The sequence below is a fragment of the Moschus berezovskii genome, chromosome 8 (genome assembly GCF_049115385.1).
Source record: "Moschus berezovskii isolate FMDL1 chromosome 8, NW_MosBer_1.0, whole genome shotgun sequence".
Classification (NCBI taxonomy): domain Eukaryota; kingdom Metazoa; phylum Chordata; class Mammalia; order Artiodactyla; family Moschidae; genus Moschus; species Moschus berezovskii.
In genome coordinates this window covers 110,796,308-110,819,960 of record NC_142467.1, presented here as the reverse complement: position 1 = coordinate 110,819,960, position 23,653 = coordinate 110,796,308, and the positions used below count along the sequence as shown (strand labels likewise).

Below are 23,653 nucleotides of genomic sequence, written 5' to 3'. Positions count from 1 at the left end.
ATGGGACCAGGGAAGGCCGGACCCCGAGCGCCGGCTGGAGACCCCGCCCCAACAACCTGAACCGGTGACCTGACTGACGAAAACCCCAAACAGTGCCCCACTCGCAGCACAGACATCCGACTCCTGAGGGCGCCCAGGACCCCGGCTGGCAGCTGACTCGCCGGACAGCCCACCTGCCCAGGTGCGCGGAGGCGGGGCGCCAGCGAACGCGGCCCACGGCGCACGCGCGCAGGGGGCGGGGCCGAGGCCGGCCGGTCGCTGCGCGCGAAGGGGCGGGGCCGCGGCGGACCCGGAAGCCGGCGGAAACGCGGCGCGAGGGGCCGCGATGGCGCCTCCGCAGCAGGCGCGGGTGCTTCGGTGCTGCTGCTGCAGCCTTTTCCAGGCTCACCAGGTGGGGCCTCCCCTCCCCCGAGCGCGGGGATGGCGGGCGGGACGAGGTGGAGCCTTGGAGGCTACGGCCTCTTCCCCACGCCCTGCCCGCAGACGTGGGCTCAGTCTCGTGGGGTTGCGGAGTGTGCTTGAGGCCTGGACAAGTGATTGTATCAGTTGTGAGAACTAGGTTTTATTGATGTCACTTCACCATACCCGTTGTTGTGGCCTTTGGGGGGCATTTTGCTCTTTGGTTGTAAGATTTGTAGACACCAGGACTTCCCTGGTGCTACAGTGGGTCAGAATCCACCTGCCAATGCAGGGGACGGGGGTTTGATTCCTGGTTGGGGAAGATTCCACATGCCTCCACGCCCTTAAGCCCATGTGCGGAAATTTCTGGGTCCCATGAGCTACAGCTGTGAGTCCAGGAGCCCTAGAGCGGATGCTCTGCAACAAGAGAAGCTACTGCCATGAAAAACCGTGGCACCACAACGAGAGAGTAGCTCCCGCTAGCTGGAACCAGAGTATAGGCGTGCTCAGTCGCTTCCGACTCTTCACGGCCCCGTGGAGTGTAGCCGGCCAAGCTCCTCTGCTGCTGCTGCTGCTAAGTCGCTTCAGTCGCGTCCGACTCTGTGCGACCCCACAGACGGCAGCCCACCAGGCTCCGCCATCTCTGGGATTCTCCAGGCAGGAACACTGGAGTGGGTTGCCATTTCCTTCTCCAATGCATGAAAGTGAAAGTGTGAAGTCGCTCAGTCGTGTCCGACTCTTCGCGACCCCATGGACTGCAGCCCACCAGGCTCCCCCGTCCATGGGATTTTCCAGGCAAGAGCACTGGAGTGGGGCGCCATCGCCTTCTCCGCGCTCCTCTGCTAGGGCCTGGCCAATTGCAAACACTCTTTTATACCGTATTCTCTCTCGCTCGCTCTTTCTATCCCCTCAGAGCTAGTCCGTTGCTGCTTGTCCTTCCAGAGCTTTTATTATTTTTTATTGCATTTCTTACTTGCATATGTAGCTATAGAAAGTACACGATATTTTTATGGTCTTTGAAAGTAGATGCTGAGAAGTAGAATCTTAGGATATACCACTTTAAACTTGTAATAGATATTGTTTGTCCTCCCTAGAATCCATTTAGATACTTCTCCAAAAGACCCGATGATTTTTGTTCCAATTGTACTTATTTTTATGAATCCACCTAGACATCTTAATGATGTTAAGCATGCTGTCTCATTCCATCTCTTTTCTAAAGAGTTTTTGTTATTAGTTATTAATTTGTTTTTGGCTGTGCTGGGTCCTCATTGCCTTGGCTTCTCCTTGCAGAGTGCAGCTGTAGCGGGGCAGGCTTCAGTAGTTGCAGAGCACAGGTCTAGTTGTGCAAAGGCCTAGTGGCTCTGAGGCTTGTGGAATCGTCCCAGACCAGGGGTCAAACCGGTCTCCCCTGCATTGGCAGGCGGATTCTTAACTGCTGGACCACCAGGGAAGTCCTCATTCCACCTGTTAAAGCAGCTTTGGTGCCTCTTGATAACATCTTCTTTGTTGCCATTGTAAATGGACTTTTCTTTCATTATCTCTTCTAACGAGATGTTTTTTTATAAAAGATATTCATTTTTGAAGATACATTAAATTTCTCCCTAGCGCCTATGTTAATATATTGTCTTACTGGTTTTAGTAGTTTTCATTTGATTATCTTGGGTTTTAAAGAAATAAATCATAGTATTCATAAATAAGGTTAGCTTTTTTCCTTCCGTTTTTGTACCTCTTAATTACTTTCTCTTTTCCAGTTCTATTGGCTGGCACATCCAAAAAGACAGTAAATAATAGTGCAGATCCTTGACTTGTTCTTGACTTTCATGGGAATGCTCATGGTGATTCTGCAGCTTTAGAGCTGGAAGTAAGCCATTTTATTATGTTAAGAGACACCGCATCTAGTAAGATTTATCAAGACTTGAAATGTTATGGAATTTTTTGAGAATAACAGATAGTAGAGATCTAATTTGATTTTGTTTGTTAATATATGGCTACCCAGTTTCCCAGAACCACTTATTAAATAGGCTCTTCTTTCTCACTTTTATAATATAGTAAATTTTCATACATGTGTTGGTTTGTTTCTAGACCCTATTCTTTTCCACTGATCTCTTTAAATTACTATTTCTGATCCAGTTCCAACTGTTATAGCTATAGTTCTGAAATTTCATTATAGGTGAAAAAGAGTCTCAAGTGGACATGCAAAGCTTGTGGAAAGAAGCAATCATTTTTGCAGGTGAGTCCCAAGAAGCATGGTGTCTAATACTCATACCAGAAAGCAGGTAGGACCCAGCCATGCAGAAGTGTGTTTCCGGTGGAGCCCAGTGTTGCATTATTGACTCAGGTTGACTGGATACAGAGCTCCTGCTCCCTAAGATCATCTCCCTTCAGGAAGGGAAGTGGATGGAGTGGCGCCTGGAGAGTAACCTTCCTTTGTTGATTCAGTCAGTCAGTATTCACCGAGCACCTTCTATGTGTAGGCGTGGGAAACAATGAAAGGTAAGAAAGTGTCCTTATTGCCGGTACAGATCCGCCCTTGTGAAAGGGGAAGAGAAGCCAAAACCACACATGTAATTTAAAATTAAGCCGAGCACAATGACAGGGGAGTGCAGGGTCTGTAAGGGTAATCAGACCTAACTGGGGGTGGACAGCAGCGGTCAGAGACCCAGGGGTGTGAGACGGGCCGGCAGGGTGTGAAAGCAGTCAGGAGGTGAAGGAGCACAGGGGCTGAGGGGGCGTGTTGTCCGTGCTCTTACTTGCCCAGTTTTTCACCCAGGTTGCAGTTCTTTCCCAGGTGCGCGCTTGCTGACCCAGTGCTTTCTAATGCCCAGTCTCCTCACCGAGCCCTTTGTTCGCCGCTCCAACCCTTGATCCTGCCTCTGCAGCCTCATCGCCTCATTCTCGCCCTTCAGCTGCAGGGGCTTTTCCTTCTGACCTTGAAACAATCCCGGCCCGCTTCCCTCTGCATGCTTGTTGTTGCGGCATCCCTGGTTAACCTCACTTCCCTGTCAGAAATACAGTCAGGTGTGTTTATGTGAGTATTGTCCATCTCAGGCAGTACTCTCAGTCCTTGAGAGTAAATGCTGTGCCTCTTTTATTTATGTACACTGTTTAAAAAATTGAGGTATAGTTGATTTTCAATATTATGTTAGTTTCAGGTATATAGCAGAGTGATTTAGTTATGCATATTTTTTTCCTATTCTTTTCCATTACAAATTATTACAAGAAACTGAAGGTACTTCCCTGTGCTATATAATAAATCCTTGTTTATATGCAGTGGTGTATCTCTGTTAATCCCATATTCCTAATTTATTCCTCTCCCCTTCTTTCCCTTTTGGTAACCATAAGTTTATTTTCTATGTCTGTGAGTCTGTTTCTGTTTTGCAAGTAAGTTCACTTGTAATAATTTTAGATTCCACATATAAGTCATATCGTATAACATTTGTCTTTGACTTGCTTCACTTAGTATGATACATTCTGGGTCTGTCCATGTTGTTGCAAATGGCAGTATTTTGTTCTTTTTTATGACTAATATTCCATTAGACATACAGACACACACACACTTCACATCTTCTGTATCCATACATCTGTTGATGGTCACACGTATACCCTTTTTTCTACATTTTACTGTGTACTTCTGTTACCTAGCACAGTACCTATGAGATAGTGCTCGCTCGAAGAATGGCTGTTGAATGAATAAATGTCCAGCCCCACATTGATGGGCACTTAGGTTGATTTTAGTTTTCATTGTTATGAACAACTCTGTAGTAAAAGAAAGAAAGAAAGTGTAGTCGTTCAGTCATGTCCGACTCTTTGTGACCCCATGGACTGTAGCCCACCATGCTCCTCTGTCCATGGAATTCTCCAGGCAAGAATACTAGAGTGGATTGCCATTCCCTTCTACAGGGGATCTTCCCGATCCAGGGACTGAACCCGGGTCTCCTGCATTGCAGGCAGATTTTTTACTGTCTAAGCCACCAAGAAACTCTGTAGTGAAGCTTCTTACAAATACCTTTTTCTTTACTGGACCAATTATTTCCTTAGGACAAATTCCTACAAGTTAAATCAGAGGAATTCTTTCAACCAAGGTTCTCTTAGTTGCAGATTATAGGAAAAAACACTTCAGCAAAATTTAAAATGCACTGGCAAGGTAATGGGATACCTTGTGGGGATCCAGGCGAAGAACTGCCCTTGACCCTTTGAAGAACCAACCCCAAGACCTGAAGAGCTGCCAGCAACACAGGCATCTTCTTTTCCCTCCCTCCTCCTCCCTTCACCAAGTTTCTCACTGTACCTTCCTCCTCCTGTCCCTCTCCAGCTTTCCTTTCCTTTTTTCTCTGTTTCCAGCTCACAGTAACATACTCCACTCACAGACCACAGAATCTCATTTCAAACCAACTGAAAGAGCTGAGTCCCACTTATAAACTCCTGGGATAAATAATCTGATTGATGTGGTTAACTCAGATGTCCACCTCTGGTCCTGTCAGTTGGGATGGGTAGAAGTGGGGACAGTTAGGTCATCTGTCGGTAAATATGGCAGCTGAGGCCTATCTTGAGATGGGGCTTCAGAAGTCAGGAGGCTGGCTGATGACTGTACATGTTTTAGATGTCAGCCTGTATTTCTGAATTCTTGAAAAATTTCCTCAAGAAATTTCCTTTGCCTTCCTCTCAGCACCTCCCAACTTACCCAGTGGTGTATGGCTTAGGACTGACTAGGCCACATTAACAAACAGACACCACGATTGTGGCTTAACACAATAGAAGATGTCTCTTGCAATTTTTAACAGTCCTGGGAGAGTTTGAGATCGGCAGGGCAGCTGTACTTGGTGTGATCATTCGGGGACCCTGGCACCTGTCATCTTGAGGTTCTGCTATTCCCTGAGGCTTGTCTCCTGCTGCCGCAAGCCCCTGAAGGTGCACAGTCAGGAAGATGCTACCCAGGAAGAATCTGGGAGTTGGTTCACATTCCAGTGGGAAGAACCTAGTCTCATGGCCACACCCGACTGCCAGAAAGACTGGAAAGTGTAGTCTAGTCTGCTCTCAGATGAGGAGAGAAAGCATTTTAGTGTTCAGAGAGCAGTTTCTGCCATGCAGGAGAGCACACACCCTCCCAGTTATGCCATCCATAAGTTGTCAGTCTTTTGGGAATTTATTTAACTTTTCAATTTATTTAATTCAAGTATAGTTGAATTACAATATTGGGTTCATTTCTGCTGAACAGCAAAATGATGCAGTTATTTGCAGAAATTACACACACCTCCTTTTTCATATTTTTCCATTATGGTTTATCACAGGATACTGAATATAGTTCCCTGTGCTGTACAGTAGAGCACTATTGTTGATCATTCTATATATAATAGTTTACACCCTCTAACCCTACACTCCCAGTCCACCCCTTCCGCACCCTACTCCCTCTTGGCAATCATGTCAGTTATCAGTCTGTTTACATTTTGCCTTTACCCTCTCCAGTTTTTCTGCTCCCATTCTCACTGGATCTTGCCCCAAGTGGGATTGCACTCCCCACCAGTCCACTAAAATTGCTCATGTCCAAGTCAGCCACGGTCTCTGTTGCTGAGGATAATGGTTGGTTTTCAGCCCTCACGTGACGTAACTTATTGGCAGCATTTGTCAGAGCCTGTCACTTCCTCCCCCTGAAGTCTTCGCTTGGAGTCCAGTCACCCTGCTGCTGGTTTTCCTCCTGCCTTCCTGGCTTGAGTTTCAATACTCTTTGCCAGTTTTCCCATCTCCTCTTCTTCTAAACTTTAGAGTGCTCTGGAACTCAGTTTTTTGGTTTTTCACCTCCTCTCTAGCCGCAGTCATTCCCTAGTGGTCTGAGAAGACGGTCTGACAGCTCTCAAGTGTCTGTGTCAGACCCCAGGCCTGCCAGCAAACTTGTGTATGCTTCCAGCCACTTGCCTCTCTGCTGGATAGCTAACAAGCATCCCAAACCTATGTTCCAAAAGGGAAGCCTCCCCTTACTTTCACCTACCTGCTTTTCCCACAGTCATCCCCATCTCTTAACTGCCCAGTCTGTCTCTCTAGTTGTTTGGGCTAAAAAGCTTGAACTCATCCCTGACTCTGCTTTTCCTTTTATACTCTTCATATGATCCGTTAACAAATTTAGTCACAACACACCCACATTGTGCCCACTTGTTATCACAGTGGCCTGAGTTGCCACAGTATTTGCAGCCCCCTCCTGACTGGTCACCTGTTTGAGCCATACAGTCTCAGCAGCACAGCCAAAGGGTCCTGCCTGCGCAGGATCGTGTCAGACCTTCCAGGTTGGAGTAACATACGTGCCTTCAGACAGGGCCTGGACGGGGCTGGAGACAGTGTGAAATGGAAATGCGGAGCCCTTTTCAAAAGCAGAAAAAAACCGCTATTACAGGTTCTAAAATATTAGCTCTTCTTTCATGATCTCCTGACTTTTCCTAATGTTTTTACTTACTAATGGTTTAAATATTTATTTCTATTTGTTAATTTATCTGACTGCTCCAGGTCTTAGCTGCAGCATGCAGGGCCTTTCAGTTGAAACGTGTGGGATCCAGTTCCCCCACCAGGGATAGAACTCAGGCCTTAGCCACTGGACCACTAAGAAAGTCCCTATTTATTAATGTTTTAATCTACTATATAATTTATTCCTGTGTAAAGAAAAACTAACTAAATATTAGTTTTAACCAACATTTTAACATGTTAAAAGCTACCATTTAAATAGTACAACACCATTTAGACTGTGCAACACTGGTTTTAAATGCTAAAAACATTTAGTACGTATGTGGAACATATACAGAATAATATAAGAGCATTTAGTACACATGCGGAATGATCAAAATTGCACAGTTCTTCTTCTGCAGTTCATATATGCCTACATATTTTATTCTTAAGAGTGGAGATGTTGCACAAAATTAACTATTTTTCCCTCACTGCTTGACACACACACGTTCTGCCTACACGCTCGACCTTGCACTCACTGATTGGTGAGGAAGAACCGAGGAGATGGTGGCGCTTCTCTCGCCTTTTCTGTGGCATTTTCAGCACAGGCTATTCCAGGGAGGTGATAGGAGTAAGACGAGACATGATAGGTTTACTTGGTGGTTGATGCTTTTGGTAAAACATCCTTGCCTTCTTTCTGCAACTGAAGCAGGTTCTGGGAGCCCTGGCCCCTCAGGCGACGGGCGCCCCTCCCGTCCTTCGGCACAGGCAGCCGCGCCACCTAAGCCTGGAGTCTCGCTGGGCTCTCACACCCCGTGAGCTCACTGGGACTCTGTGCTGCCAGGGCATTGGGCATGCTCTGTGCAAACAGAGTGGCAAGGAACGGTGGACACATTTGCTGTCCACGACTTAGAAACGTGTTTCATTATCTCATCAGACTTCACTTACACAGCACAGCTTCAAAGATGAGATTATTAAGAATTTCAAGAAAGAGAGCAGAGCAGATCTCACGCCCACGAGGCTGACTTTTCCAGTAGCAGAGCCTGCGCTCTGAAACCGCATCTCCTACCCTCTTTGCCCTGGACCATTCGACTGCAGCCACTTGGCCTCCTCGCCATTTCTCCAAAATGCCAGGCTCAAGATGTTTGCACTCCTTCCCGTGTCATTGCTTCTGCCGTCTGCATGATTTGCTCCCGCTCATCCTCCTGTTTTGTGCTCAGATGTTGACCCCTTGAACACCGCATATAAAGCCGCCTGCTGAGTCTTCCCTCTACATCACTCCTTGCTTCCTGCGCAGCGCTGCTCACCGCCTGATGGCCTTCTGGGTGTCTTATGTGCTTATTGCCTCTCTCACCCTGTGGAGCTCCGTGACGACTGTGATGTGTGCACCCTTGTATTGTGCTTACCTTGTTCAGGTCCTGGCATGTGATGGTCCTTAGTAAATGTTTGTTGAACAAATGAGTGACTGCTAAGTGAAAAATAAATATCTCATCTGTTTTATATCGTTTTGATTATGAGTGAGGGTTAAGTATCATTTCATGTTTATTGGCAATTAACATTACTTCTCTTCTGAATTCCTTATGTTTATTAACCAATTTGTGTGGGGTTTGGGTTGAGTTTGGCTTTGATATGTAAAATTCAGGGTGATGGTGGGCTGCCAGATTGACTGAAATTAGTCCCTGCGACTGTTGGTTTGTAAATCACTGCAGAAATGGCAAGCGTTGTTTGATGGTGCATGGTGCTCTAGGCTTTGCAGAGTACATTTTCAGCCTCCCTGAGTTGTCTCTCTAATGGATCTGTTTCTCAGCATTCTGTCAATACTTTTTAAACTTCGTATCTGTGTTTGTTTCTCAGGCTTACGGTGAGGGCTCTGGTGCTGACTGTAGACGCCATGTCCAAAAATTAAACCTGCTGCAGGGACAGATTTCAGAGATGTCACTCAGGTATGATAGTTTGAGAGTGGCCTGGTTATCTTGCCCTGTTTTCATCTTGAGTGGATGGTGGGAGTATATGATGGAGAAATCCCTTAGATTTCCATGTCTAACAACATGGCGATTAGATACTGAACAATCTTCCCATTTTTTAAAATGTCAGCCACGATATTTTAAAGGCACTGATGAGATGACAAGAAGGTAAGTACCCATTAGAGATCAAAAATGAAGCAAAAGCCAAAATCCAGAGAATAAGCTGGGCTGTTGGGGCATTTGAAACCTGTTGCCCTGCAGCTTCCATGTAGCTGGGAGGCAGGCAGGAGACAAAGTCTGTTCAGTGTGGGAAGGTCAGTCGGAGACCACCACATAAAGCTGAGTCCCCAGAGGGCTACTCCCTAGAGATGCACCCCTCCAGGTAGGTTGACCCAGCCTGTGTTGCCCTTGGCACTGGCTAAAGAGGGGAAACGCTGCTCCAGGATTTTGTAAGCACAAGGACGCTGTCATGTGACCTTTCAACCTTTTACACGTGCTGTGTGAAAAGCCTCAGGCTGAGGACTTGTTTTGTTTTATGTTACTGACTGTGCGGGGCCCCACTGCTGCACGGGCTCTTCTCCAGTTGCTGCGAGCCGGGGCTGCTCTCTGTACTGGCAGTGTGTGGGCTTCTCGTGGCCAGTTCTCCTGCTGCAGAGTGTGGAGTCTCGGGTGCGTGGGCCTCAGTGGCTCCCAGGCTCCAGAACACAGACTTGGCAGTTGTGGCAGACAGGCTTAGCTGCTCTGTGACACGGGGGATCTTCCCAGACCAGGGATCAAACCGTGTCTTCTGCATTGGCAGGCAGATTCTTTACCACTGAGCCACCAGGGAAGCCCTTCAAACTTATTTTTAAATTGTCCCAGGAAGCAGAGATACATGTAGCTCCTTTTTGGGGCAATACATCTTCAACCCAGGCATTGAAGGATATATAAAATTCCAAGTGGCATATACCCAAAGTTAAAGATCATTTAACTTACGTAAGGAAGCATGTCACCGTGAGCAAAAGACAGCAGAAACAACAGAGAAGTCAGATCCAAAAAGAGCTCAGAATACATGATATTGTATGTTTAATATATTTAATAAAATTAAATGAGAATGGTTGATATAGGTAGAGCAAGAGACTTTAAAAAATAACCATTTTTTTAAAGAACAACCAAAAAATTTGTAGAAATGAAAAGTTTAGTCATTAAAATTAAAAGTTTAGTGGCTTCCCTGTTGGTCCAGTGGTTAAGAGTTCGCCTTGCGATGCAAGGGACACTAGTTCAATCCCTGGCGCTGGAATATCCCACGTGTCGTGAAGCAGTTAGGCCCTGCGCCACGACTACCAAGCCTGTGCTCTGGAGCCCACAGGTCCAGAGCCTGTGCTCTGCAACAGGAGAAGCCCATGCACCGCAGTGAAGGAGCCCCGCTTACCACAAGTAGAGAGAGCCCAAGCGCAGCAGCAGAGGCCCAGCACGGCCAAAGTACAAGTGAATAAGTACATTGTAGTGGGCTGGTAAGCAGATTCAGTTCAGTTCAGTTCAGATTAAGTGCAGCTAAAGAGAATTGGTGAAATGGAAGATAAATCTGAAGAAATTATTCACATTGTCAATGTGAATAAGACAGAAAGGTGGCAAATATAAAAGTTCAGAGACATGAAAGATACAGAGACGAGTTCCAGCAGGAAGGCAATATTTGCAGAAATGAACAGAACTTTTTCCAGAATCAAAGGGCTTACATTCTTAGATTCAGGAAATGCATCTAATCCCAAACTGGATAAAAACATTGTGTCTGTAGCAGATCCTAATGAACCTATCCAAAAGCTACTAGAACTAATAATTTAGCAAAATCACAAGGATACATGGTCAACATACAAAACTAAATTTTATTTTTATATAAATGCAGCGAATAGTTGGAAAACGATTTTATAAATGAAATACTGTTTATGATACCATCAAAAAATAGGATACTTAGGGATAAATATAACCCAAAAATGTGCAAAATATTTTCAGTAAAAATTATACTTTGCTGAGAGAAATTTTAAAAAGATCTAAGTGATGAAATATGTTCATGGATTAGAACATTCCGTATTGTCATGATGTCAGTTCATCCTAAATTGATCTATAGTGTCATCTTAATCCCAGTCAAAATTGCAGCAGTTTTTTTTTTTATGAAATTAACAAACTGATCCTAAAATTTATATAGAAATGCAATTGCCAAATCAATTTTGATAAAGAACAAAACTGGAGGACTTCTACAGCCTGATTTCAAGATTTACTCTAACACTACAGCAATCAAGACTGTGATTTTGAATATACATTTTGTGGTATTTTCATACAGTAGAAGACCACTCAGCAACAAAAATGACATGGGCAGACCTCAGAAACAGTGCTAAGTGAAAGATGTCAGACACAAAAGACCAGATACTGTAAGGGTAATTGTTTTTCACCTACAAAGGCAGATAAGGGGATTTTAGGGTGATGAATATTTTCTAAATTTTGCTAATTACATCTCAGTAAATTTTCTATATCTTGATTGGAGTAATAGTTACAAAAATATAATTTACCAAATTCATCTAATGTACCAATACTTAATTTGGTACATTTTAGGGTAGGTTAATTATAAATTATACCTCAGTAAGTTCATTTTAAATGATAAAATCCACCCTTTGACAGAGCAACATAACAGAATTGCAGAACATGGAAAACAAAGGGAAGGGCTAAAATGTAGCAGGAGAAAAGAGAGCCCACCTATTGAGAGACAGTAGACACCCGGCCCTCTGTGGGAAGACAGGCCAGACCTCCATACTGCAGAGAGAGGCTCTGTGGTCGATGGAATTGAGTTCCCAGTGGGCACAGTTCTGGTCAGGAGCTGGCAGGACACTGCTCAGCTGGACACTGGGGTATCGACCGTGTGGCAGAGTAGGCATTTCACATGCCTGATCTCATTTCATCTTCCTCGTCACCCCATGAGGATCATTGGCTTTGCTTCACAAATGAAGAAACTGACATAGAGGTGCCCACATTTGGTGGATTTGGGTTTCCATCGTAGTTCAGTAGAAAGAGTTCCAGTGTGATCGTGTCGTGTAGCAGCCCTGTCGGACACGGGTGGTTGCGGCTTCGGTGCTAGCCTTCAGCCCTTGAACAATGCGTGTTTTAATTGGCCATCTGGCTCCACTCGAGGCTGCAGAGGCTCCAGCTCCTAACTGTGCTCTCTGTGTGATGAAAGACCCCTGCAGTCCCTGGGAGGCTGGGTGAAGACATCTGACTGAGGAAAATGCCTTATCTCTTGGCGGTTGAGATATAGCACAACCGTAAAGACACTCCTATGACCCTCTGCAATGGGACCATCGCCACTGCTGATGGGAGGGACTGTCAGAGTTCAGCTGAATTAGTCTCTGTCTTCAGGCCCTGAGCAGGGCAGGTGCACATGTGTTGTCTCATTTATCTTCACGGTCCCCATGCATTATTATCCCCACTTGTAAATAAGGAAACTGGGATACTGTGATGTATCCAGAGTCACACAGTCTATGACAACCAGTCTTTGGCAAAGCCATGATGCCAACTCTGGTCTCTGAGTGAAGAGCGCCCCTTCTGCCCGGTGTCACTTTTCCTGTTGCTCCAAGGAACAGATGGTCCCTCTGCCTTCTGAACTGCTGGAAGATGTCCAAACATCGAAACAACAGAGATAAGTTCAATCAGTAAGTTCCCTAAGCAGGCTTTGATAGCCATTGTTAAGCCTGTGCATCCTACTGTTCCATCTTCACTGTCCTTCATCTTCCTGGTCATTTTACAAAGAACAGTTGTACAATCTTTCCCTAAGGTCTCTGGGAGAATCCGTAAGTGCCAATGAGGAAGAAAATGTGGGTCCTTGGCAGGCTGCCCATGCAAGTCCACAGGTAAGCCAGCAGCACCATCTCGGCTACCTGAGCCAGCTCTATCACGAAGAGGTTCTGTTTATTCATTCATTCATCATTTGTTCCGTAAACAAATGTTGATGTCACTGAATGATGAAAACTTGGCTTAAAGCTGCAGGGAATACAAAAATGAATAAACCTCTCCCTTTAACTTGAACTTCACCTCCTTGTCCTCCTCCCCCTGTTCCGAAGCACCCTGGGCAGGGAAAGGATGCTGTTGTAGAGTGCCTGGGTTGCCATGTCCCCTTTCTCTAGATGGAGCCACACAACAGGCTCACGTTCTGTTGTTCTGTCGCAAGGCCTCAAAGTCGGTGTTCAGTGTTGGGTGGGCCGTGTGTCAGAGCTCCAGTGACTGAGCAGAGGACACCATTGGTACATCCAAGATGCCATGGGTACTAGAACCCTGTCCTGCCAGGTAGAGGGGAAACAACTGTCTGACAGGCTCCCTGGAAGAGCTCCACCTTTGATCACAGAATCATGCTGGCAATGTCTGCAGTCCAGGTTCTGTTCATATTTTTATTATAAACAGGGGAGATACTCTTTGGCACACCACTTTAACACGTCAGCTCTTGCATGCTTGAGTCTATCCTTTCAGTTTCTTTACTTACAGACTTAACCTTTCATCATCGCTTCTGTAAGAAATACTCGTTTGAATTTTCATGTTGCTACATAGCTTTGAACTATTTTCATTTTTAAAAAGTATCTACAGAATATAGTGGATTTGCCAATATTTATTCCCTTCTTATTGGGCATTTACCAAACTTCTGCTTTTGTAAGTATTTGCTATTATTGGTAACACTTTAATGAGCATCTTCATGCCTTCATCTTCATTTGAAACTACTGGACCAGGGAGTGTGGACATCCGCAAGGGTCTTGGTAAGTTGTGCCCTGAAGCTTTCCCCAGGTGTGTGCCAGTGTGCTTTGTCCAGGACGTCTCTCTCCCATTGCCTGCCAGTCAAATTCCTTTCCTCGTGTTGGTGTAGGCGTGGTGAGGCCCTTGGGCCTCAGTGTTTCTCTGGGGATTTTCAGTAAAGGTGCCTACTTTTGAGAACAAATTTACTTCCCAATTCTGTAGGAAAAATTCCAGCCCTCAAAGAACCGCTGGCTGAAGTATCTGGAAAGGGACTCCAAAGAACTGGGGTTGAAAGAAGGAGGAGTGTGTTTCAAGAGACAGCCTTCATCCGAGAGAGAAAAGCCAGACCCTCCGTTCAGCACAGACCTGCCTAGGAAAAGGTGCCAAGCCCATCACCAATCTAGCCTCACCCACCCCCACCTAACTGCCCCATGGTTTGGGGACGGACAGGCAGCTTCCATGGTTGGCAGGGAGCCTGAGGGTTGTGAGCCAGCAGGTGCCGTCAGCACAGGCCCCTGGCCGAGCACCAGGTGCAGAGGTAGGGGCTGAGCACGATGCCAGTGGAGGCACCTCTTAGGAGTCTCACTTAATTCAGAACATCTAGACTGCGCTGACCTCAGGGAGGAACTCAAGGGCAAGGTTGGCAAAGTGAAGTGTGGCCGGAGAAGCTAATGGGCCTGTGAGTTTTTAACAGAGCAGGAAAGACCTGTCACAGGTCTCCTCTCTCAGCTTAACCTGCATTTCAGTGAGTTTTCTGAGAGACCGCCTCATCTAGGTTTAGGGTGGCTCTTCCAGGGAAGATTCTTTGGGGAGGTAGATTCCAGTTCAAAATAAGAACTTTCTAGCAACTACAAGCTATAGAAATGGGCTGCCTTGGATGTCATTAGGCAACCTGTTGTTGGCAGTGGGGCAGAAGCTGAGCAGCCATCTGGGAAGCTATAAGGGACAGCAAGGTGCAAAGTGTCAAAGCAGGTGGCCACCGAGTCAGATCAGACCACTGCTCAATGGCAGGACTAGGTTGTGTTTTTTTTTTTTTAATTTTATTGAAGTATGGATGATTTATAATGTTGCCTTAGTTTCAGGTTTACAAAGTGATTTGGTTATATATATAGTAGTAATAATACATATGTGTGTGTGCATATATATATTCTTTTTGAAATTCTTTTCCATTATAGATTATTACAAGAAGGACTGGATCTTTTTTTTCACATTGTTAAGATTTTTTTTTTAACATGGACAATTTTAAAAATCTTTGTTGAATTTGTTACAATATTGCTTCTGTTTTATATTTTGGTTTTTTGGCCAGGAGGCATGTGTGATCTCCTTGACCAGGGATTGAACCCCGCACCCCTTGCTCTGGAATCCAAATCTTTACCACTAGACCAGAGTAGTCCCAGGACTAGATTCTTGACAGCACTTTCTCTGCCAGGAAGTGGAACCAGAGCACAGTCCAGCCTCCATGCGGCCCTGATGTCCAGGACTCCAGAAACTGTGAGGTCACCTTGAAGTCCTTGAAGGTCAGTGTCCCAGTGGCCATTGAGCACACGCTGGACTTTTTGTTTTTTGGACTATTAAAAGACTTATACCCTTCCCTCCGTCCTGAAAGTCCAACTTCCCATGTGTCTTGTTATGTCTTAAGCCAACTCCTTTCTCTGGCCTGCACTGTTTCCCTGCTGTTACTGATGTTAACTGGGTCAAAGGGCAACTTGTTGCCTTGGAGACAAGCGAGGTTGACCAGTAGGACTTTTCTGCATCAGGACCCTTCTCTTCATTCTGCATGGAGTGCCAGGTCTTCGCCAGACTGTTCAACTGGGGACCTGCCCTGGATTTCTGAGGAACTGTCACCTTCATTTACCCAGGTGGGTTCTTGTGAATTTGGGGCACTCTCTTCACCTCGCACCCGCTCTTGTTACTGATGCTTCAAACCTAGCAGACCCCACCGTACCTTCCAGGCCACAAAATGAGGCTTTTGCTTTATGCCGTCACGGGAGTCACAGGCGTCCAGACAGAGGAACTCTGCCAGGCATATGTCACTGCTGCACCAACATAGGCCAGGGTTGACCTGACCAGCTTCAGACAGTAGTGGAGAGCACCCATTCAGAGCCAAGAGGCAGAGCTCAAACTTGGTGTTGCTACTAAGTAGCTATGTGACCCCCAGGTAAGGGTATAGCCCTGAATCGCCAAATTATAGAATGAGTGTGACAGTTACTGATGTACCAGTCCCTGGGCTAAACATTTTAACTGCATTGTCTGATGCTCACGACAAGCCTGTTTTGTTTTGAAGGTGAGGAATCAAGGCTGGCACAGGTCCAAAGAGGTCACAGCAAGTCAGCCCCAAAGCTGGCAGTCTCTGATCACTAACAGCTACCCAGAGCCTCTTAATGCTGTCTAGGGGTGGTGCTGCGGGCTCCCTCCTGCCATTGCTTTCACATTCCTTTGTAGGCAGTGACACTCACTTTTCAGTGAACCCTTGTTTCCTGAGGGAGAGGGCAAAGCCAGGCCCCAGCGGCACTGTCACATCCCATATCTGCAGCGTTAAAACCCTCGACACGGCTTTGGAGAGACCTTTCTCCCGCCTGGCGATGAGCACATGGTGTCTCCAGACGGTTTTAGGGCCTTTCCTGCTTACACCCCAGGCACTCCCTCATCTGATTCTAAGGTCCCATGAGATAGATCCACTGATCACATGGGAACATCTTGCTCTTTTGGAAAGCTTCGTCATGGAATTTGGAGAGAGGGGGCATTTATTGCTGTGCTTTATTTATCTCAAAATCCCTAGCCTGCCAGCCTACAGGATAGTAGACAACACGGAGCAGAAATGGTCAGTGCCCAGAGGTACCGTCCAAGACTAGCGCAGGCCCAGGACCCGCTCCTCCCTGTCCCTCGAGTCTGCTAGGCACCTGTTCCCCTGAAGGGAGAACGTGCCATCACCTCGTGTCTCCACTGCAGGACCGTGCTGGCCTGGCAGGGAAGGGCAGAGGGGGCAACCACGAGGACCAGGACGCCGTGGAGCTTGTTCCCCGGGGGGAACCCCCGCGTCCTGCCCACCAGGTCAGGACCATGTCTAAGTGGGAACGATGTCTTACGCCACTTGGAAACAGCTCACATTTGGACACAGAGCCCCTCACCCCTCTGCAGAGAGGCCTCAGGCCAATCCAGGCAGCACAGGCTGAGCAGGGGACCCCCAGGGCCCAGACTCCAAGGGAAGGAGGCCTCTGCAGGATCCCTGGTGCACGCCAGTCTCCTCAGACCACACACACCCCCATGCCTGGGCCCAAGAGGCTCTGTGGGAGGATCCCCGAGCAGTCACGGGGTGTAGGCCCTTGGGCAGAAGGTGTGCCCCTGGTCAAAGGGGTGCAGGCACATTCTTCACTCATGCGTCTATGTGACCTTTTTAAAACTGGAGAGGACTTTGATGACAATCTGTGAATTGAAACTAGTATTTTCATGTAGACTTGTTGTATGAACCCTTCACTTCGGTGACCTCTGTGCCACTGAAAACAGGGTTCCCCAAGTTGCTTTTAAATTGTAGGACTAAGGATGACTTATAGGAACTACAAGAAACGACGATAAATAGGACCATCAAACAATTACCTCTTGTACTATCTTTGATTAAAGTGGTTATACCTTTAATTAAAATTGTTTACAAATATAACAGAATGGCTACAAAGCGATTTCCTTAACTTTAAAAGCAGCCAACACATCTGGAAATGGTAACTGCAGTGGTTATGAAATAGGCAGTACTCTGAACAACATCAGTTCCTCTGTCAGCCCTTCTTTATTCTCACATGTTAGCCACAGTCCTGAGCTGTAATCACCTCAGGACAGCCTCTTCCACCCCGACTGAATGCTGGTGATACTTCAGCTAAATTCAGAGTATATCAAATTTCTAGCAGAAAATCAATTACATATCAGTGTACTATTAAAAAAGAAAGAAAAAGCAGAAAGCCATTTGGCAAGATCTGTTCTGAACTGCTGGTATAATCCTGCAGGAGAGTGCAGATAGGATGCAGTATGGTCTCCATGTCCTCCCCAGCAAGGAGTCTCGCTCTGCCCCAGGGGGGGACTCCCCTGGCAGGAAGGAGCCACACATCCATGGGAAACTGATCAATGTTTCTCAGAATCGGCACTCACACACTTGGGACTCCCCCCTTGTGTCACTTGTTCTACTGCCCTAAATGGCTTTGTGCATCCCCACCCACCAGATTCTGAAAGAAGAATGACGAGAAATTGGCACTTAGAGGCACTGGGGTTCTACACTAACTCAACACAACTATGAGACAAAAAAGGGGACACAGAACGGGTGAGCAAACATCGTCACAAAGGTGGTGGGTGTTTTGAATACTGGATGGTGTCCAGGGCAGCCCCGATGTCGTAATTCTTGGTCTGCAGAAGCCTGGTGAGCCAGCCGCCTTCATCAGAGAACCCCATGGATAGCATCTGGGACAGGGACTCAATCAGCCGGGGGTCAGCTTCTGCCAGAGAGAGTAATGAGAGCTATGAGGAAGAGGCACTGTGCCCCAAATGTGGCCTGTACCTGGCCCTTTTACAAGGTCTTAATCCTCACAGGGACCCTCCAAGGCAGGGACTGTCAAGCTTTTTCCGTAAAAAATCAGGAGTAAATATCTTAAGCTGCTCTGCAGGCTATCTGGTCTCTGTCACAAATATTCAGCTCAGCTGCTGAAGTATAAAAGCAGCCAAACAATAGGTAAACAAATGAGCATGGCTATGTTCCAGTAAAACTTATATTTATGAAAACAAATTTGAATTTCATCTCATTTTCCCATCTTGACTTTTTTCCAACCATCATAAAAATGAGAAAGTCATTATTGGCCCATAGGCCATAGTTTGCAACTCCCTGCTTCAAGGCAGAGAAGATAAATACTGGCAGCCCAAGGGTTAAATTTGGCGCATAGATGGGTTTCCACCTGCATGTTTTAAACATCTATGCCATGTGACGGTGATGAACCAGAGCAGGGTGTGAGTGGCCTCCTTTATTCAGTGTGTGTTCTCCAGGTTGCCTCACTCTCCACCCAGCCCTACTGCCTTTCACACCACCTACTTTACACCATGGCTTCCTGCCTGGCTCCTACTGGAACCGTGACTGTGACCCCTGCTCTAAGATTAGCACTTTCCAGGAGGAAACAATGGAGATGGGCTCCGAGTCCCCTTTTAACAGTGCATGGCAGTGCCCAAAGCCAGTGCTACTGCTGTATCACATCTGCCTTCGTAATTCTGGGTCTGTGTGTTAAGTTTTAGAAATTACTAAAATTAGCGGAGCTTACTAAGGCTCAGTATAGACACAGAGGACAAAACCAACTCCTAGATTTCTCTTATATCAGTGGACAAGCCCTGCAGTAGAGAATGTAATGCCTGTCTGTGTTGCTAGAAGCAAGTGACAGGATGCTCTGAATGGAAAAGGGAGTAAATACAAAACTATTTGAAATCCCTTGCCTGGTGGCAGATGTGGGTACAGTGCAGCTTCCTTCAGTCCTGTGGGTCCTTCCTGGGAAGGATCCAGAGAGCTTGGCCCTTCAGATTCAGGCATCTGTAGAGACTGGAGTTCACCTGTAGACGGGTCCACCTCTTTTGAAGACAGATGAGTCCAGTCATCATCTCCTCCTGAACAGTTATCAGACTCCATCTGTTCCTGAAACAAAACCCCAGTGAGCACAAGAATGAGAACAACATGCCAGCTGACCACAGCCTCAACTTCTGTGAGAGACAGGGCATGCCGGACTTGCAAGAGTCCTCTTGCTTTACAGAATTCTAGTGGAGGATTCACAGGACAACTTAAATGCCACCAACAACTCTGCAACAAAAATGGGTTCAGTGCCAGGGAAGGGCTGTGACTCAGGTGCTGGGAGAAGCTCTGGATGTGTTAGGGGGCGCTTGCCTCAGGCTGACCCCCTGACTCCAGGGCGATCTTATTCATTTGCTCCGTCAGAGACTGTGCTGTGCCCTCCACATCCCCATCTGGCTTGCTGGGGTCAGAGCAGCAGCTGCTTGGCTGAGAGCTACACTTCTCCTCTGTGCTGGAGCTGCCTGCAGAGGCGGGGGTCAGGCGGCTTCTCTTGCCTCCGTGTTCCACATCAATATCTACTTCAATGCCTAGAAGCCAGGGGGAAAACAAAAATTTGATTAATAGCAACATCCCAGGTCAGCTTCAGAGCCACAAGGTCCATAAACAGACTGTGTTTTCCCCTCACTGTGCAGGACAGCAGCCGCACAGCAGGCATGGCCAGGCCCTCAGAACACGGTGAGAGCTCGTGCCATACAGACAGCCAAAGCCACCTGTCCCGCAGTGCGGAGGACCTTCTTGTCCTCACTTGAGGCACCCCACTTGCGTGCCGGGGCCAAGTGACGTGAAAAACACGCATGCTGAACACGCTAACCCTCCTTAGGCAGGCAGACAGCCCATGCAAGCTTTGTGTGAGACCCCTGAGACGGCATGTCCACCTCCAATCTCTCACACTCTGGGGCACAATCACTGGGTTTATGTTATTAATTCATTTTACTTTTTCAAAGGACATGCCCCATGTCTTAGAGTGAAGCAACTTCAAAAGAATGGGGCCTTCCCTGGTGGTGCAGTAGTTAGGAATCGTCCTGCCAATACTGGGGCCATGGTTTTGATCCTTGGTCTGGGAAGATCCTACATGCCACGGAACAACTAAGCCTGTGTGCCACACCTACCAAGCCTGTGCTCTGGAGCCCGTGAGCTGCAAGTACTGAGCCCGAGTGTCACAACTACTCAAGTCTGCACACTCTAGGGCCTGTGCTCCACAAGAAAAGCCACTGCAATGAGAAGCCTGTGCAGAACTAGACAGTAGCCCCCACTTGCCCCAACCAAAGAAAGCCTGCACGCAGCAAGGAAAACCCAGTGCAGTCGCATATAAATTAAAAAAAAATTTTTAAGACTATAGGATGGATAAACATCAAGGCCCTACTGTATAACACAGGGAATCATATTCAGTATCCTATGATAAACCATAATGGAAAATATATATATGTGTTACTGAATCACTTTGCTATACAGCATAATTAACATTATAAATCAACTATACTTCAATAAAATTAAAAAAGCAATATAGGTTCCCTGCCCCCACCACAGAGCCTGGCCCACCCTCCAGAGACAACTTTTAACTGACAATGTGCTTTTTCTGTCTTTCCTGACTTATGTTTACCGTTTAGTTCTCACTCCAGATGATCAACACTTCCCCTATCCTTTCAAAAACTCACGTTTTGGTAAAAACAATATTCAGTGTTTATGTTAGTGCCACTGCATATACAGTGTTCTTTGCTGGCTAAGGAGCAGGCTTACTTCCTCAGAGTTTTCTGTATTTGTAGCAATGCTTTTTCACTTAGTAACTTTCCCCATATTCTCTCACAGCTTCTCTATAGTGTTTTCCACACAGATTAAGTGTATCAGATACCCCATCCATTCTGGTTTCTCCCCTGGAGACCATCCCCGGCAGGCATGGAGCTTCCAGCTCCCGCCTGGACAGGCAGCTCTCTGGACCAGAGGCACAGCGCCTATGCCTTTCCTTCCATGCTGGCAACTACCGCTGTCACTCTCTCATCTGTTGGGCACCACTTTCAAGTGCCTATTTCTTCATTCTGGGCTTGTTTCTTTATTTTGGCCAGAGAGACGGTTCAAGCCCAGGTAAGACGATTAAGACCTCGTCAGTTTCATCCCTGACAACTTTGTTTCGCTCCCACACTTGATCACTTTAGTTGGGTACAGAATTCGAGGCTGAAAATTCATTTTCAACTTTTGAAGTCCCTTTTTTTGAAGACTTTTGAAGTCAGTGTTTTCTAGCTGTTAATGTGTTCCTTAAGTTCCCAAGCTTTTACAGCAGCCTTGAGAATTTCAGGAGCCTCTCTTTGTCCCAAGGGTTCTGACAGGACAGTTTTAAGCTTTGGTGTGGGGTCTTTTTCAGTCCTTGTCCAAGGCATCTGGGGTCCCTTTTAATCCAGAGGTTAATGTCCTTGTGCCAGGAGACTGTCTTGTATTTGTTCATGTCCTCCCTTCAGTTTACTCTGTTCTCTGGAATTCTTTCACCCTATATCGGGCCTCCAGGATGAATCTTCAAATTACCCCATCTTGGTTGCTTTCCTCACCCATTTTCCATCTTCCACAGTTTGCTGAGATTGTTTTACCTTGTCCTCCATTATTTTTTCCCTTTTTCTTTCTCCATGTTGCTTTACTTATTTTGTTTGACCCCTTCACTGTTATTTCAGTAGAGTATGAGGAGCAAGCAGAGAAGATTAAAGCAAGCTTAGCAACTGGAACCCCATCTGCAATATTTACATTGTTTTTCTTCCATTCCCCTGCAGTTTTCATTATGAAACATTCAAATAATCAGAAAAGACAAAAGAACAGTACAATGAATACCCATATACTTTCTAAAATGGGTGAATGATGTGACTCTTCTGTAATGGATTATTGAGATTACGGAACTAGAGTTTTTCCAACTTGATGATAATCTGAGACTTCAGGGCTTACAAGACTGTACCACAATCTCTGCTGTGCTATCCCCAAAGCCTCTGTGTAGGGGATGTTTGTGGAAGACTCCACAGCCCTGCTGTTTTACATCCTAGGTGTCAGTGGCTGTGACCTCCAGCCAGGTACAGCCCTGGGTTCATGCTCTTGCTCAGCTGGCTCTCATAGGACTTATCAAAAAAAGGTCTTAGTTGCTGACTCACTGTACAGATTGCCCTCTGAGAGGTGTTAGTGGTTACATCTCTTCTGGGCCCCTGCTCTCGGAACTAATGTTCTCTTCTAGGCAGTTAGTAGACTGAGTCATCCTGTTAGTTCCTCGAAAGGAAAATACCCGTAACTCCAAAGACATGGTTTAATCCATTCCTCGAATGGCTCTCATCAATAGCTACTCAAAAACACATTCCACTGAAACTTGTTTTGTAGGGTTCCAGACTCCTCCCGAGTTAGCAGAAAGCACTCCATCGACTTTGAAAGACCTGAGAAGGCCTTAATTCTTACTGCCAAAGACCTGTGAGCACTTCTAAAATTATTCCCTTGTGTCCTGAGTGGAGAATCCAAGTCAAGTTCTGAAACACTTCACAAGCTCAGATGGGTCTCCAGATGGAGAGCAAGCGTGACAGACTCCTGGGAAGACTTCAGAACACACAGACCCCTCATGCCCTACCCAAAACCCACTTAACGAATCAAGGGGCCTTGAACTCCTGCCTGAATGTAGACGTGGTTTTGTGACTTCCCAAGTTATCTTGTTCATTCTTTCAAAAGAAAACTTTTCTCTTCAGGATAATCAGTTTTAATAGTTTCCATACACCAAAATATATACCCTCCCACAAAAAATAAAATAAAAACCAACTTTCGTTGGTGATTCTGATGTTCAGCAGACTTGAGAACCACTGTCCATTTACTATCTTCCAAAGAAAAATTTTCCGTGGCCTCTAAGTAACAACCCTAGTTGGGATTACTTAAAATCCTACTATGTCTTCACTATGTCTTAAGTGAGTGGCAGAGTTTAGGAATAACCTATCTCCCAATTATTTCATCACTACTCCACTGTTACCCTCCTTAGAAGCATTCAATATAGCAATTACTTTTCCTCACTCGCTCAAGTCTTTAACTCCAATACAGAAACCGTGTGAGATCTGAGCTATTTCATGTAGCAGCAATGCCAGGATGTCACTGCCACTTCAAAGCTACTTCAACGTGAGCAGAAATGGTCTCAGGTTGGAAGCAGTGGCAGTCAGGCTCTGTGAGCCACGGGGCGGGTGGTGGGTGAGGTTGGGCCCCCTCCTACAGGATTCTTTCAGACACTAGACGCTACTTTTGGACAGATCAGGTAGACACTTCCTGCCACTGCAGTCACAAAGATGATATCATGGACCCATCATAAGTCACCTTCATCAGCTGATTCTCATGGCCACAACACAGCAAGTGCTTTCTGAAGTTTTGGAGGTTTTAGCCTTGGGCCAGGTCACACTATGAAGGTGCACAGCTCACCCACCCAGACACCTACCCTGGGCCTGCACACTGGGAATCCAGCAGCAGACACGAGAACCTTCCTCCCTTACCCGTTTCTCTCTGGCACTGGCACAAGCCCAGTTCTTAGGAAGCACCAGGAAAA

General features: G+C 46.4%; 2 protein-coding genes across 5 annotated transcripts in view; one reads left to right on the top strand and one right to left on the bottom strand.

Moving 5' to 3' along the window:
• Nucleotides 1–278: 278 nt before the first annotated feature.
• MRNIP (MRN complex interacting protein) lies at nucleotides 279–22,891 on the top strand. Of its 3 annotated transcripts, XM_088839273.1 has the most exons (10): nucleotides 279–391; nucleotides 2,570–2,629; nucleotides 8,680–8,768; nucleotides 12,589–12,664; nucleotides 13,532–13,558; nucleotides 13,758–13,915; nucleotides 14,965–15,052; nucleotides 15,293–15,394; nucleotides 16,485–16,586; nucleotides 22,462–22,891. In XM_088839273.1, exons 1-10 carry the CDS (start codon nucleotides 326–328, stop codon nucleotides 22,483–22,485), a joined length of 792 nt encoding a protein of 263 aa, XP_088695399.1. In that variant the 5' UTR covers nucleotides 279–325; the 3' UTR covers nucleotides 22,486–22,891. The 3 variants fall into 3 exon arrangements, with proteins under 3 accessions (XP_088695399.1, XP_088695398.1, XP_055287187.2); XM_088839272.1 differs by lacking the exon at nucleotides 22,462–22,891 and having other exon boundaries at nucleotides 16,485–17,195; XM_055431212.2 differs by lacking the exons at nucleotides 13,532–13,558; nucleotides 22,462–22,891 and having other exon boundaries at nucleotides 16,485–17,195.
• Nucleotides 17,131–23,653, bottom strand: part of SQSTM1 (sequestosome 1) — an 87,274-nt gene continuing 80,751 nt past the window's right edge. For both annotated transcript variants that reach the window (XM_055431209.2, XM_055431206.2), the window contains exons 6-8: nucleotides 19,432–19,646; nucleotides 18,990–19,185; nucleotides 17,131–18,010 (exon numbers count right to left, since the gene is read on the bottom strand). In XM_055431209.2, the coding sequence (XP_055287184.1) occupies nucleotides 17,853–18,010; nucleotides 18,990–19,185; nucleotides 19,432–19,646 (569 nt within the window). In that variant the 3' untranslated portion in view covers nucleotides 17,131–17,852. The remainder of the gene's footprint in view (nucleotides 18,011–18,989; nucleotides 19,186–19,431; nucleotides 19,647–23,653) is intronic.